The 15,975-nt window shown below is 39.5% G+C and overlaps 1 protein-coding gene across 2 annotated transcripts in view; it reads right to left on the reverse strand.

The window, feature by feature from the left end:
- LOC119646869 (D-2-hydroxyglutarate dehydrogenase, mitochondrial) overlaps positions 1–15,975 on the reverse strand; it is a 152,131-nt gene that overhangs the window by 13,573 nt on the left and 122,583 nt on the right. Inside the window, exons 3-8 of one of the 2 annotated variants that reach the window (XM_038047493.1) lie at positions 9,124–9,271; positions 8,497–9,057; positions 8,312–8,441; positions 3,032–3,188; positions 2,797–2,962; positions 2,396–2,733 (exon numbers count right to left, since the gene is read on the reverse strand). In XM_038047493.1, coding sequence (XP_037903421.1) covers positions 2,480–2,733; positions 2,797–2,962; positions 3,032–3,188; positions 8,312–8,441; positions 8,497–9,057; positions 9,124–9,271 — 1,416 coding nt within the window. In that variant the 3' untranslated portion in view covers positions 2,396–2,479. Of the gene's footprint in view, positions 1–2,395; positions 2,734–2,796; positions 2,963–3,031; positions 3,189–8,311; positions 8,442–8,496; positions 9,058–9,123; positions 9,272–15,975 lie in introns of those variants that run through there. The other variant, XM_038047494.1, reaches the window with a different exon arrangement.

A 15,975-nucleotide genomic window follows, 5' to 3' on the forward strand; every position in this document is an offset into this window, starting at 1 on the left:
TATAGCAAGTGGCGCAATTTTCTGTTGTGTTTAAGGGGGGCTGCCCATACATGCGAAGGAGGGTACAATTTTTTTCAGAGAATGTGGCTGTGTGAGGTATCAAATCGAAGGGTTCAATTAGTACTTTTCGAAACTGGTCCCATATTTTATCCCGGGTGAAACGCAGAAGAGACAGAAATGTGACCCTCCAAAATAAGAGATCTCGTTCTCAAAACCTATCCACCGAAAAATCTGAAAAAATTGACAGTGACAATCTAAACGAAATCTATTCTCAAAAATACATCCCGTTCCGATATCTGCAAAAATAAAGTTAATAATAGTATATTAGCATATTTTAGAAATTAAGCCGGAGACCCCCTTAAGCTCATGCTAGAACTACAAAAATTTGGCGTTTCCATAAGGGATAATATAAGGTATGAAAGAAATCCAACAATTATTATCAAAATTATAGTAGGTGAAACTTTTACATTTTGTGTGAATTTCGTGCATTCTAAAATGTGTATGACGTCATCATAACATATCAATTTGTCAATACCACATCAAAGTGAGTTCTTGTGAATGGGAGGTCGCAGGGAAACATTTTGTTTTAGTTTTTTAATCATTTATATATCAATACCAATTACTCCAGACAAACACATCCACATAAAACATATGTATTTATATGGATATGTAAAAGAAGCTTTGCGGTAGTGCCTAATTCAGATAGACATATTTGTACATAGAACAAACCGTGCCCATATGCATACCTTTATGCACGAAGTAAATCGAAAATAGTTGTACGATCATATAAATTGATCGTACAACTATTTTCACATCTATGCATAACCATAGTATGCGGTAATTGGCAATGTTTGTTTGTCTATTGTGAGAATAATATCTACGTTTGTAATATGTACCTATATCTTGTAGTTTGTAGCTTTTTGGCCACATACGCATGGGAAATGTGCGTAGAAAGTGTCTCACCTTTATACCCGAAACACCACCGACTTATTTAAATAAGTGTGGAAGACCGAGGTACCAAGTACCTGTCGCATGAATGTTCAGCTACACATTCCGTTACTTCTGTTTTCATTATGTAGTCCAGTTCCCCAGTGTGCCAAGCGACCCCAGAATCTAATACAATTTAAGGGGCGCGTGTGTATACTGCTTGCATAAGTTAGTAAGGAAATGTTCTCTTCCGTCTATATTATATGTAGATACATATATCCATATGTGCATTTCATCATCATCATCAACGGCGCAACAACCAGTATCCGGTCTAGGCCTGCCTCAATAAGGAAATCCAGACATCCCGATTTTGCGCCGGGGTTCACAAATTCGATATCTCTAAAAACTGTCTGACGTCGTGATCTAGGCCATCGCTCCATCTCAGGCAGGGTCTACCTTGTCTTCTTTTTCTACCATAGATATTGCCCTTATAGGCTTTCCGGCCTGGATCATCCTCATCTATACGGATTAAGTGACCCGCCCACTGTAAGCTATTGAGCCGGATTTTACCCACAACTTGACGGTCATGGTATCGCTCATAGATTTCGTTGTTATGTAGGTTACGCAATCGTCCATACTGATATAGGGGGCAGAAAATTCTTCGGAGGATTCTTCTCTCTAACGCGGCCAAGAGTTTCCAACTGTTCTTGCTAAGGACCCAAGTCTCCGAGGAATACATGAGGACTGGCAAGATCATTGTCTTGTACAGTAAGAGTTTTGACCCTATGGTGACACGTTTCGAGCGAAACAGTTTTTGTAAGCTGAAATAGGCTCTGTTGGCTGCCAACAACCGTGCGCGGATTTCATCATCAAGCTGTTATCGGTTGTGATTTTCGACCCTAGATAGAAGAAATTATCAACGATCTCAAAGTTGTAGTCTCCTATCTTTATTCTTCCCGTTTGACCAGTGCGGTTTGGTGTTGTTGGTTGGTTGGTTTTCGGTGCTGACGTTGCCATCATATACTTTGTCTTGCCTTTATTGATGTGCAACCCAAGATCTCGCGCCGCCTGCTTGATCTGGATAAAGACAGTTTGTACGTCTCGGATCGTTCTTCCCATGATGTCGATATCGTCAGAATAGGCCAGTAGTTGAGTGGACTTAAAGAGGATCGTACCCCTCGCATTTACCTCAGCATCACGGATCACTTTCTCCAGGGCCAGGTTAAAGAGGACGCATGATAGGGTCTCCCCTTGTCGTAGGCCGTTGTTGATGTTGAATAGTCTCGAGAGTGATCCTGCTGCTCTTATCTGCCCTCGCACATTGGTCAGGGTCAGCCTAGTCAGTCTTATTAACTTCTTCGGAATACCGAATTCTCTCATGGCCGTGTACAGTTTTACCCTGGCTAAGTGCATTTACTTCCAAGTAATTAAATTTATTTCTTTTTTTAGTCAAATAAAGCAACAGAAATATTTTTTACACCCATTTATATTTAACTAACGACAACACAACAGTGGTGATATGGAACAAATATACACATATACAAATTGAAGCCTAATCACGTAACATTTTATAAGGATTGACTATTGAATTAGGATCGAGTAATTGCTTCAAATTTTTCATCATTTCTATCGCCTCGGCCGATTTTGATAAATGTAGGTACTGCGTTTTCAGGAACCCAATTCCGTGTTCGGCACTCACGCTACCCTTAAGACTGGCTGTGTACTCGAAGACAAATGGCTCGATTAGTTTGTAAAGCTCCGGGGTGAAAGCACGACAAGCCACATTCAAATGCAAATTCGAATCACCTTAATAAAAGATGAAAACGTATAAATTATAAAATTACAAAAAAGATATGAAAAGCTGCTAACCTAGATGGCCATATCCACAAACACAAGTAGCTAAGTGTCCAACTCTGTCTTGCATCACCTGCACAATGTCGTAAAAGTTACGGAGAGGTAATGAAATGTCGTAAGTGTAAATGTAACCGTCCTTCAAGAGGGAGAGAGGAACGAGTTCTCGAATGTCCCAGATTTTCTTGAATTACATTGAAAAGAGATTGATTTATAAATACAATAAATTTAAAAACGTAATCGAAATATTTACTTTAATTTTGAGCGGCTCATTCGTAACAGTTCCATCTGAAACATTTCCCATTTCCAAACATTTGGTCAAGAAATTGTTCACCTTCTCCTCGTCATGGGCACTGTTGCTGCCTGAAGTTTCGATGAGCATGTAGAAGGGATGATCGCTTATCGGTGCTCTAATGAAGAATAATTTAATGAATATGAATTAAAGTCAGTTTATAACATTTACATTTGAATTGATGATTTCGGCTTAGTCACAGTTACAGATAATTATGAACATTTATAAACATTTAATACAAGCAGGAATATATACCATGAAACTAATTATATACTTGCTTAAAAAAGGTTTTGTTATCGGTTCTCCCTGTCCACCTGTCTGTATGTCTGACTATCTCTTACACAACTGGGAGTGAGAATAACTGAGCTCAAAAACACAAGCCTACATGAGTACTAAACTACCAGATTCCGTACATCCATCAGCATGAACTACTTTAATTTTGAATTTGCTTTTTGGGGTGATATCTATATGCGTGATGAGGGAGAGGGGGTTATTTTATTTTCCAAATCAACTGAGAAACTTCTTTTCAATTTCTTTGAGGAATACATTCTTCCTCCTAAACAAATTGTAAGATATGGAATTAAACTGGGAAGTTGGTGCGAATCGTACCAATATTACCAAAAATATAATATACTCAGGATAGGTTATTAGTTAAGTTAATATATCATAAAAGGACAGTGGATCATAATGATGTGCCAATTGTAAGGAATCCAATTTCTATTAGGAGTTGGATGACCAAAATCAGCTTATATAAATTTCACATAGGAAATCACACAATTTCTCATACCTGGACCTCTTTCCCATCTGCATATTGTTTTTAACAAGCAATAAGATCTATGCTGTTTGCAGTTGAATGTATCCATTGCGGCAATCCTGTTGAGTTAAAGTAATAATGATTTATTACTTTAATTTTGAGAACCAGTTAATGGACTAAATTCTCACTCGTTCTTAACTTTTCATTTAACAAAATTTTTATCATCATCTCAACAACGACAATCTTTTGTAATGTATATCAAAATCTTATATTTGACACCTTGATGAAGCCTTTACTTCCGTAAACCACAACGCGAAATCATATTCAGTTAGTTTATCAAAGAAAACAAATGCTAACGCGTGTTCACATGAATGACAAAATCACCTCACTGATTTGAAAACTTTACTGCATCCTCACTGAATTATTTCATGTAAATACTGCAACTACTTTAGGCTGAATAAACCACGAAGTGCTTGACTTTAAAGAAGTCCAGTCACACAGCAGCGTAGTTACCTGTCACGATTCGCAAACCGAAAGCTAATCGCTCACGATGATACAACAATCTACCATTAATTAGTAGTGAGCCCACTATTGTTGTTCACTACCAATGTCTGAAACTGTCCACCCATATGTTTCACTGATAGCAATAGCACGATAAATGTCAATATATTTTACCAGCTTTCTCGCAATAGCACGTGGCAAGAACACTATGTACACGATGCAAATCTGATTCAGAACCACATTCATAGTTTTTCAAACAATTTAAGATTTTTCCAAACTTTTCCAAGTCAATTTGAGGATTTTTTATATAAAAATCAGAATTTCCTATTCCAAAATCAGAATTTTCCATTCCGGATTCCGAATTTGTTCAATATTCTACTATAAGGTTTTATATCAACTCCTCCCGACTTCTCGCTTACTCCGGGTAAATGTTTGAAAGTAATTAAAGCAACCCTAAAATTTAAACCTCTTAGTACTTGGGAAGTCCTCTTGATTATCAATGGAAATTGGAGTACACAATTTTATACCCATGAAAAAATACCAAAGATTGAAGACATTACCTTTTTTTCTCAAACCATGAAAACAAACGGACAAACAAAGAAATTGACAGGGAGCCCAGGTTCCAATGGTAAAAAGTTAGTGTAAAATTTTATATCTGAGTGTAATTATGCCGTGTTTCTAGCAATTAATTATTTGAATTAATAAAAACTTGTTTTTCCTATTCACTAGTGTTGATTTTTATTTGCAAATACCGATATTTCGGGAACCACTTGCTCCCTTCATCAGTGTTAACAAGTCTTAACGAATAGGAAAAACAAGTTTTCATTATTTCAAAAAATTTTATAGTAAAACAAAAAATTCTGAATTTGAAATGGAAAATTCAGAAATTGACTTGGAGAAGTCAGAAGTTAATTTGAAAATTGTTTGAAAATCGATAATCAATCTAATTGGGGTTTTGGTCAGTGTGTTTAATTTACCAGGCCGATTCATTCGAAATTCAAGTTCAAGCGCTCATTTCATTCCAATCAGTCATTCAGATAGGTGATGTATGTAATATTACAAAAGTAATATCACCTTAAAGTGTACTACTTACTTACCACCACCGATCCAAACATTGCCAAACATTACAACATAACCTAATATCACCGCATTACCAAACCGGCACATCTCCGCAAAACTGAGGGCCACATGATTACACCCAGGAAGAGAAAAGTTAGGAGGTTAAGCAGTCCTAGGTTAGGAGGTCCCCATATCAGATGTCAGGAAGAAGATAGGCTCCAGAGGCACAATGCTCAATGATATCTATGCTATCATTCGAGGTAAGAAAGTTGAGAGCCCGCAGGAGGGAAATGCTCCCAAGAAACCTAAACCTGATCCCAAGAAAGGGGAAATCTCGGAGAGGTTGGGAGTGAAGACAGGAGCCAGGAGACCCGCCCTTAGCTATGCAAACGCATTAAAGAGCATTACACCGGCCATACTACCGAAAGTATTTCCGGAGCAAATACTCATTGATGAGCAGCAAGCAATAATTGAGACCTATTTTTCATGGAGATCTGTGAGGGATGGGATAAGGAGCTTGTGTTTACTGGCATGCGTGTTCGACCAGGTCTTATACAGTTAGATTGCGCGATGGAGGACACGGCGGACTGGTTTAGCACTATAGTTCCTAAACGGTCAGGATTGAAGGGAATGGAACTGTCGACATGTGCTGGAGATGATATACCAGGGGCACACTTGTTGACAATTCATTTTGCCCCTCCTTATCACTCAAAACATAGATCTCCACACACGATTATGGAGAATTTTAGAAGCAACGAGGAGGGCAAAGGCAAACTGCTCACGATCGATCCCTGGAAGCAATTAAAAGCCGTAACAATTAGAGATTTGATAGCATACTTGTGCACGTGCACAGAGAGAAACCAAGGACATCGACTGGAAAGTCTACTAAGGTCCCCGACGGAATGGCGGAGACTATAGAAGCTGAAAAGGTAGCAGCGAGCAGGGAAGTGGAGCTACCACCCACAGAAAGGGAGAAGCTGAAGGACTTGACCTAGACTTTTGGGCTCAAGCCGGCGACGAAACGCAAGAAAGTGCCATGTCGATCCAAACACTATGAAACCGACGGCGAACACTAAAATAGCCCTACCTGCACCTTTCAAAAATTGCAACTGCAGTTATTGCAAGGGCAAGTTGCAAGGATAACATTGGAATAGTGCTGGCTGAAGAACTCTTGTTATACCGGGGCAGATCTGCGATCTGCAAGGAAGAAGTATGCAGATAATTTGGAATTCCTTTTGTGAAAAACCAAGAACTTGCATCGTTCTCAAAGGAAACTTAAGGTACATAAGTCTTTCAAGTGAGTAACTGGAGACCTCATGGCTGCCCAAATGTCACTGGAAGCTGGGAGAAGAACTCGGGAGGTAGTCGTGGCTTCAGGATACCTCCCAGATACGACACCCGGATCCCACTGGAATTAGTCGCTAGACTGGTAAAGTTCTGCACGAGTAAGGTACTACTTCTCCTCGGCTGGATGCCAACACCCACCATGAAGTCTGGGGAAGCAACGATATTAATCGAAGAGGTTAATACCTTCTGGAATTCATCCTCAGTTCTAAGTTAGAAACACAATACAGGGAACACGCCAACAATTTTGACCAGCACCAGACAAGAGGTACTAGACATAACTCTAAGGAACACTTTGATGAACGGCTTTATCAAGGAGGAGCGTTCTATGACGGATCACAGAATAATCAAATTCGACATTAAATGCCACTCAGAAATAGATAGAATAATAAGGGATCCCAGGAGAACAGACTGGCACTCCTACACTAGACACCTGAGTGACAACAAGGTTCAGCTGCAGGTGAGCGATGACATGAAGAGCAAAATAGAGCTAGAAATAGTTGTGGAAGGCCTCAAATCGCCATTGGCACATACGAGGCTATCTATCCGGCTAAGACGGTCAAGTCATCAAGGGACGTATCCTGGTGGAACAGCCAGAATGAGGGGTTAGTCAGCGAGGTGGTTGGGAATCCCAGAAGGCTCCGTTACAAACTGATCACCAGAAAGATCGAGGCTCTGCCAGAACCTTTTTCACCTAATGCCGACCAACATCGTACAAACATTATTCCTTTGCGGTTGATGACAACAGCGTTGAATGTGCGAGGATTGGCAATTTTTCACCATTAAAGGCCGGTAAGAGGTAGTCCTCTTTACGAAAAGCGAGAAAGTGCCAGGAACCAGCGACAAACGTACAACAGATGGTGTTCTACCATCGGCGGAGTTACTTTTCGACACATTCAACACTTCTCTATAGGATGCATGAAGCAGCCGAAAAAAATGTTCAAAAAGCTTCTGAGAAGTAGTCTCGCGAAAAAGGTTCCGTGCTGCCAAGGCAGTTCGGTTTTAGAGCAGAGAAATCCAACGTGGGTGTGGATTATATGAGAGACCGCTTCCTGTCGGGGGTAGCACAAGGTTCCATCCCAAGACCGGATCGCTGGGACGTTTCTTACGACGATATACTAAAACCCGATTTGCCAGAAAAGTTGCATCAATGATGCTCCGCCACACAACAGATTAGCGTCTTGCGTTGAGGAAAACCGAAGTAGTTGGGATTAAAAAAAGAATCCCAACCTTTCATCCATAATGGACTGACGCTCGACTTGAACATGAGCTCTATCCAATGTATCGAAACACTAGTGAACAAGGCAGCGGCTGGAGTGTAGCCTTTAAATCGGCTAATGGTAATAGATCCCACCGCCAAGTCCGCCCTGCTCTATGGGGAGTTTTGGAGGAGACGTCTACCTACCATGCTATTTAAATAGGGGTATAAAATGTAAAAAGAGCCAAAAAATGTTGTTGTAGGAAGTGTGTAATCAAGATGTGAAATACCCAGTGGTAAATCTTAATATGTTCGAAAACATCTTAAACTGATGGAAACATATTTAAAAATATATCAAAATTTAGAAAATATAGTATATACTCACTGTAAATCGCATTTAGTTATACTACTTTGGTACGCTTTCTCATCAATCAATTCGCAAGCTGATAAAATTTCTCCAAGATCTTGTTTCGCCATCTTGAACGTTTCCAGCACCTTATCAAAAGATGGAAGACCTATGACAAAAGCAATTTAATATTTCTCAAAGAATTAAAATAAAACTGATTTTACCTAAAAATGCAACATGTACAGATTTCGACATCTGAGCTAATTGCATAGCAACCTTCGTTACAATGCCCAAAGTTCCCTCAGATCCTATGAACATATGTTTTAAATGATACCCAGTATTGTCCTTTTTGAAGTTCGACATCAAATCCATAACCTTTCCATCTGCTAGCACTGCTTCAACTCCCAATACTGATCCGTGCAGATTTCCATAGCGCAACAAACGAAGTCCTCCAGCATTTGTTGAAACATTTCCACCAATATGGCATGAGCTTTTCGCTCCTAAATCGAGAGGAACACAAAGCCCTAATTCATTGGCTTTATGTTCTAAATTCTCCAGGATACATCCAGATTGGCATATGAGGATGCCAGTTAGATCGTCAATACTCTCAATTTTATTCAAATTTTGTAAGGATATGATTATTTCGTCGAAGACAGGAACTCCTCCTCCGACCAAACCAGTATTTCCACCTTGAGGGCAAACAGCAAGCTTCCGTTCGTTACAATACGCTAATATGGCCGAAACTTCTTCTGTTGATTTTGGTTTTAAAACTAGGCGGCCATCACCTGAACAGAGGTAAAAGGGCAGATAAGAAACTTAAATCTATGAGATGGAAATCAATGCTTTGTTACCTTTTGCGCTTTTCCAGAAATCCGAATTGTACCCGCTGAGTTCACTGGGATCAGTGATCATGTGCTTTGCACCCACAACTTTTTCAAAGAACTTCAAATCCGGTTCTCCTAATTTGGAATAATTTCCTCGTTTTACATTGTACCGATCCTGCAATGAAGAATTTTGAATGAAAACCGTTAGAATGACAAATACACTTAAAAAAAACTATTTTAGGCATTGAAAGTGGATCGAATTTTTAATAATAGATTTGAAAAAGAACCTTAAAGGGTTGAAATACTTTGTTCTTATGTTGGCAACGAGCAAAAGCTAAAAAAAAATAGTCGCGAAACTTGTTACTTCATTAACAGCTCGTGTTGCTTATCGCAAAATTCAAACGAACCCTAGGTAGCCTCAGATATGAAGATTTTGTGGATTTGCTAGACCTTACGAGAACAAGTTTATGTACGCCTTTTAGTGCGAATATATATTTAAGCATTATAAGTAATGGCCGAATTCACACCAAACTTTCCACTTTCATTGCTTATACCCCAAATAAAAATAATCTTAGCTTTTATTTCGATATTTCGTAAAATGATATTCCAGAAGTGGTGGCTTACTTGTAAAAGGAGCTGCAAAGCATAGAGTTAATTCATTGCACAGACGTCACACAGTCAACATTTTAATTTATTAAAAGTTTGATTAATCGATAAACAATCATTACTGTAGATATCATCAAATTGTTAGCAGACCTTTTTGAGGGTTATTGTCACCAAAGTTTTAAATTTAATCATATCAATCCTCAGTTTTGTGCAATGACTTTCATCAACGACAAAGAAGGAGCTGTAGTTCACATTGGGTAATCACTAGTATAAAGCGACCTCGCAGGTTTTTGAGACGTAAGTCCCGCTCTACTTAATTAATCACCCACATACCATTACTCACCACTATGGGATTTAGTTGGGGGTAATGGATAGGGTTGTCTTTTTGACTGTCAATATCTAACCCACTTTATTTGAAATAATAAGACCGTTTTTCCTTTTTCGCATGTGTTATTTATTTTATCGGCATACTTCTCTTCATCAATACTACACGTCTTAGGTTGGTCCTGAAAAATCGTTATATGTGAATAAAATAAATAATACCAGCGAAAAAGTAAATACTATCTAATTACTTCAAATAAATTAATCGCTAGAAACACCGCAAGATTACACCTGGAGCTAACCTACGTTAACCTTTTGAGCATCTTCCAACCTGAGGTTACTTTAAAATGGCTCCCAATGCGGACCATTAAGTGTATTAGGTACGTTCCCTTATTGCATTTTCTAATTTTGTCAAGAAAGGAAACCTTTTTCCCTACCCAGACTCTTTGTATTTTCAATCATGGGTTTCAGTCACCATGGTAAGTTTGCACATGGCACTTGATAGCACTTCATCATCTCTTCCCTTCAACCAACTCCTCTTCTACGTGGCGAGGTTGGTCATCATCACATGAGAGCACAGATTAATATGATACATCCTCCTTAAATACTCAGGATCCCCTTTGTTCTGAATATAATTCGCATTTATGTCGTATTTGCCAATGTATATAAAGGAGCCACGATCACTTGGGAAACCCTTCTGATTATAGAATTTTGTTTAAGAATCGGGGGTTCCTAAGTCCGCCATCAACTTGGAAAGCAACATACTTTCTCGGTTGTGGTCCACAGAACCCTCATTCAAGCATCCAAGTGAACAAAACCGCAAGTCATAATTTTTGCAACTTAGGTGCTTGCCTAAAGATGAGGGTTCCGTGAACCACAACCGAGGAAGTATGTTGCTTTCCAACTGGTCCGATCCGCCTCGGCCGTCTTAATCCTGAATGTTACAAGGCGGTTTTTGTCTTCATTATAATTCATACACATGTCGTGTTTTTGAATTAATATAACGGAAGAAATGCTAACTTGTAACCACTTCGGTCACACTGTTCCCACAGTAAAATTGACGCAGCGTCTGATGAGTTATCTCTGCCCTGGACGAACCCCAGGTCATACTTCTGATTATGCTGCTACCAATGCAAAGGTGAGACATCATCTAATGAGTTGCCTCTACATTGAATGGAAACGTCAGTCGCCGTTCTTCTCCCTTATTTTTGTACAACATTCACTACACACTGGAACTAGGTCCTCCTTAACAATTTGATACTTCATGATATGAAAACATCACAAAAAGGCAGAAACAATTGTTAATTTTTATTAGTTTCTATCCATCGATGTTAAAAGCGGTAGACAAAAAACAATCAATGTCTAGACGGTAATGGGCACTCAAGAGGACAAAAATAAGAAAAAAACGCGAGCTGCATCAGCTAAGCAATTAATTTTTGCAGAAGTTAAAACCAGATCAAGGCGGTCGCAAAAAGTTCTGTAAAACAGAGTGACTAAGGAAAAGATCGACAGTGCTGAAAAAATCTTTTCTAGCATTAACATTCATCAGAATTGTGGAGCTGTACGTGAAGCACCTGACAGAAGGAGCTCCCCACATTTCCAAAATATTCAATCTGCGAGCTATTATCTTTGAACTTCTGATACACTGGATGATTAGCGTCAACGATTCAAATCTATTAACTAGAGCAAAGTCGTACTTCCAGAGTAAAAGAGGGAGGGAAGATTCATCACCATCATCAACGGCGCAACAACTGGTTTCCGGTCTAGGCCTGCCTTAATAAGGAACTCCAAACATCCCGGTTTTGCGCCGAGGTCATCAATTCGATATCCCTAAAAGCTGTCTGGCGTCCTGACCTACGCCATCGCTCCATCTCAGGCAGGGTCTGCCTCGTCTTCTTTTCCTAAAATAGATATTGCCCTTATAGACTTTCCGGGCTGAATCATCCTCATCCATACGGCACTTTATCCGTATGGCCCATCGTAACCTATTGAGCTCATAGATTTCGTCGTTATGTAGGCTACAGAACCATCCATTTTCAGTAGGGCGCAGAAAATTCTTCGGAGGATTCCTCTCGAAGGAGTTTGCAGTTGTATTTGCTAAAAACCGTAGTTTCCGAAGAATACATGAGGATTGGCAACATCATTATCTTGTACACTAAGAGGTTTAACCCTATGGTGAGACGTTTTGAGCGGAACAGCTTTTGTAAGCTGAAATAGGCTCTGTTGGCTGCCAGCAACCGTGCGCCAATTTCATCGTCGTAGCTGTTATCGGTTGTGATTTTCGACCCTAGATAGGAGAAATTATCAACGGTTTCAAAGTTGTAGTCGCCCATCTTTATTCTTCCCGTTTGACCAGTGCGGTTTGATGTTGTTGGTTGATTGGTTTTTGGTGCTGACGTTGCCACCATATACTTTGTCTTGCTTTCATTGATGTGCAGCCCAAGATCTCGCGCCTCCTGCGCGATCTGGATGAAGGCAGTTTGTACGTCTCGGGTCGTTCTTCCCATGATATCGTCAGCATAGGCCAATAGTTGGGTGGACTTGAAGAGGATCGTACTTCTTGCATTTACCTCAGCATCGCAAAGGACACATAATAGGGCATCCCCTTGTCATAAGCCGTTGTTGAAGTCGAATGGTCTCGAGAGTGATCCTGCTGCTTTTATCTGGCCTCGCACATTGGTCAGGGTCAGCCTAATAAGTCTTACCAATTTCGTCGGGATACCCAATTCTCTCATGGCCGTGTACAGTTTTATCCTGGCTATGCTGTCATAGGCGGCTTTAAAGTTGATGAAAAAGTGGTGCACCTGATGTCCATATTCCAACAGTTTTTCCATCGCTTGCCGCAGAGAGAAAATCTGATCTGTTGCTGATTTGCCTGGAGTGAAGCCTCTTTGGTATGGGCCAATGATGTTCTGGGCGTGTTGGGCCATCCGGCCTAGCAAGATAGCGGAGAATATCTTATAGATGATACTCAGCAACGTGATACCTCTATAATTGCTGCTCTGTGCGATATCTCCCTTTTTATGTATGAGACAGATAATGCCTCTTTGCCGTCGTCAGGCGTTGATTCGCTGTCCCACACACTGAACACAATTTGATGAACCACTTGGTGTAATTGGTCTCCTCCAAGGGAGGGTTTCATCCAAAAAATAGGGGTAGTCGTCGCTTCAAGCATTCAACCATCATAATTGGGTCCATCATAATTTCATTTTATAAGTATATTCAGACCACTCGCTTCCTATAACCCTCCCTGGCTTTTACGAACCGCTGTCTGTCAAATGCAAAGAGCTCATAAATTTTTCATTAAAACCTTCCGTGGTATCTTCGCCCGAAGTCTGAGATGCAGAGTAGCTGTATATGATGTACAGAGTGATCTTATTCTGGTTCCCGCAGACGCACTATCCTAATTTTCTCCAGGTGATAATTTAATTTTATTTTGGAAGGAATGCCTCTTTCGAAGCCCTACTAGGGACAATCGTAATAGGATTCTTAAAATAAAAAGGAGGGGGTTTAAAAGACAGAAATTTTTTTTGTCATGAAAATTTTCATCTGCTTTCTCATGTCGCAATTTTAATTTCGGTTAATATGTCTGCCAAATCATGCACTTTCAATCGACGATCATCCAGTACCGCCTTGTGGATTTTGTTCACCATTTCTAGAATCATCACGTTATTTGGTCGACCACTGCCAGGCTCGTTTTGGCAGCTCGTACAGGCAGCTCATACGGGCTCGTTCAAACTCTGCTACCCAATGTTTTATTGTTTTAAACGAAGGAGCTGCTTTTATATTGATGACGCTGATGCCTTACAAATAAAAGTATTGCATCACACAACGATGAGCAATTTTCTCCATTTTTACAAATTGACTGAAAACGTTCACTATGGATGGCTGCCAACACACAACTTGAAACATATGCTTTATAGATTGTGTATTTTCTAATACAGTGTTCATCTCTATGTCAAGTGCGGTACTTTTGGACAACCCTCGTATTTGCTTACTATTTGGAGAGTAACTGGCCTAGGCAATGATAAAGGCATAGCTTTGCGAAAACACTTAGCTCCGGATCTCAGTAAGAAACTATCACGTTAAATCCATGTCATAAACACATGCTTCGGAAGTCCCAATAATTTCTGGCCGGAGTGTGTTAGACACATTTTCCTGTGCCCGTGTAATACGCGCGAAAACTTCAGAAGGGAAGAGAAGAAAGGAGACAATTTTATTATTTTGGAAAAGTACATAAGTATTCGTCAGCTTAATAGACATAAGGATGATTTGACTAAAATAATAAATGTAGAATTTGTAGAAGATTAACTTTTCTCTCTTTGGATTGGATTGGTATTGCTGAAAAGATTTCTTTTATTTTATCATGATTTATTACTTTATCAATCTCTTATTTATATTTTAATTCTCCTTGTTTGTAATCTGTTTTAATTCATTTTATTTTCTTTTCCTTTCTTTATATTTTTTTTATTCTTTCTTTTCTTTTATTTTTCGTTTTAGCTATTGTTTTCTTTCTAATTTTAATAGTTGATTATTGGTTTTTTTGTATATTTTTTTTATTTTGATGTATTTTTACTATACTGGATTTATATATATAGTTGAAATGGACAGAACATCTGAGGCAGGAGAAGCATCGATTGAGGATGCGATTAATCGTGTATCTTTCCTTTTGATCGCGGCAGTGGGATCCGGAATTTCACGGCTCCACGCGCGGCCGTGCCGTTATTTATTTTTTTTGCTTTCGTTTCTAGATTTAGCTCGCGCGTTGATCTTTTGTTAAGAACGCGAGATGTCCTTCCTTGTTTGTTTTTCAGGTTCCAGTGGAGACCCACGCATCAGTTAAGGACACGTGAATTTTTGGAAAATGACGTGTGAAAGACTGTAAGTCCCTTCCATTTCCGAGACGGGCTATCATAGCGCCAACTTTTTTTTTCTAGGTTTTGGGATAGCTCTCGCCTCTTGTTCAGCGCCAATCACACCCAGTAATTACAACAGCATAACCTGAAATCAGCGATCTTGCAAATCTAATTGCAATTTTAAAGAGAATGTTAGTCGAATGCAAGAAACGACATAGTAATTGCTTTGCTTTGCTTTGTTCAAAAGAATCTCGTAAAATGAAAATGATGATATATGAAAAATATAGTAATATACTTTATTTGGTAAGATATTGGAATGGATTATTTTTTCTAATGTTTTGACTTGACCACGCACTCCTTCGCCATGCTACATATATGGAGTACCCCTTAAATAATGATCGTTAGCGCTACAATCCAATTGGATCAGAGCCTTGAAGTGTGTTAGAGCACTTCATTCAAGACCATAACGGTACACTACAGAATTATAGTACCCTATAGGAGGCAATGTGTTCAGCATTACGCTCGCCCCAGATTATTACCCTGATTTGACTCAGGTACTTATACGCAGCTGAGTCGGCAGGTATCCGACGTCAAATCGCGATACAATTCCCCCCACCCATCAACCAGTTAGATTTATACCGCGACCTTCCGTACGACACCGTTGTGCTCTAACCGCTCTGCTATCCGGACACTACCCCTTAAAGTCAAAGTAAAATCATATCATTCCCTGAATACAGTTGCAGGGATCTCACGAAATTGCACGTCAATAGGAATAATCAGTTCTGAAAAAAGTATGCGTAACAAAAACAGCAGACCCAACCTTCGCGCTACCAATGATATCTGGCACAGCAAAAATAAGTAAACATACTGGGGGAATGAAATCACTGGGTGCGTAACAGATAGCATGAGACCCGTTTATCTCATGATGAGAAGAGGTATGATTCGCCACAGTTTTAAACGAATCCGGGGGATTGTCCTACGTGCGAACACACTTTTTCTTCATCTTTCCAAGATTTGAAAGTTCTAGGAGAAAAGTCGAAACTATGCAAGCTAGGTTTTTTTTAAATTTTCCTAGGGGATTTTTGAGAATTGAAGC

The sequence above is a fragment of the Hermetia illucens genome, chromosome 1, assembly GCF_905115235.1.
Source record: "Hermetia illucens chromosome 1, iHerIll2.2.curated.20191125, whole genome shotgun sequence".
Lineage (NCBI taxonomy): Eukaryota > Metazoa > Arthropoda > Insecta > Diptera > Stratiomyidae > Hermetia > Hermetia illucens.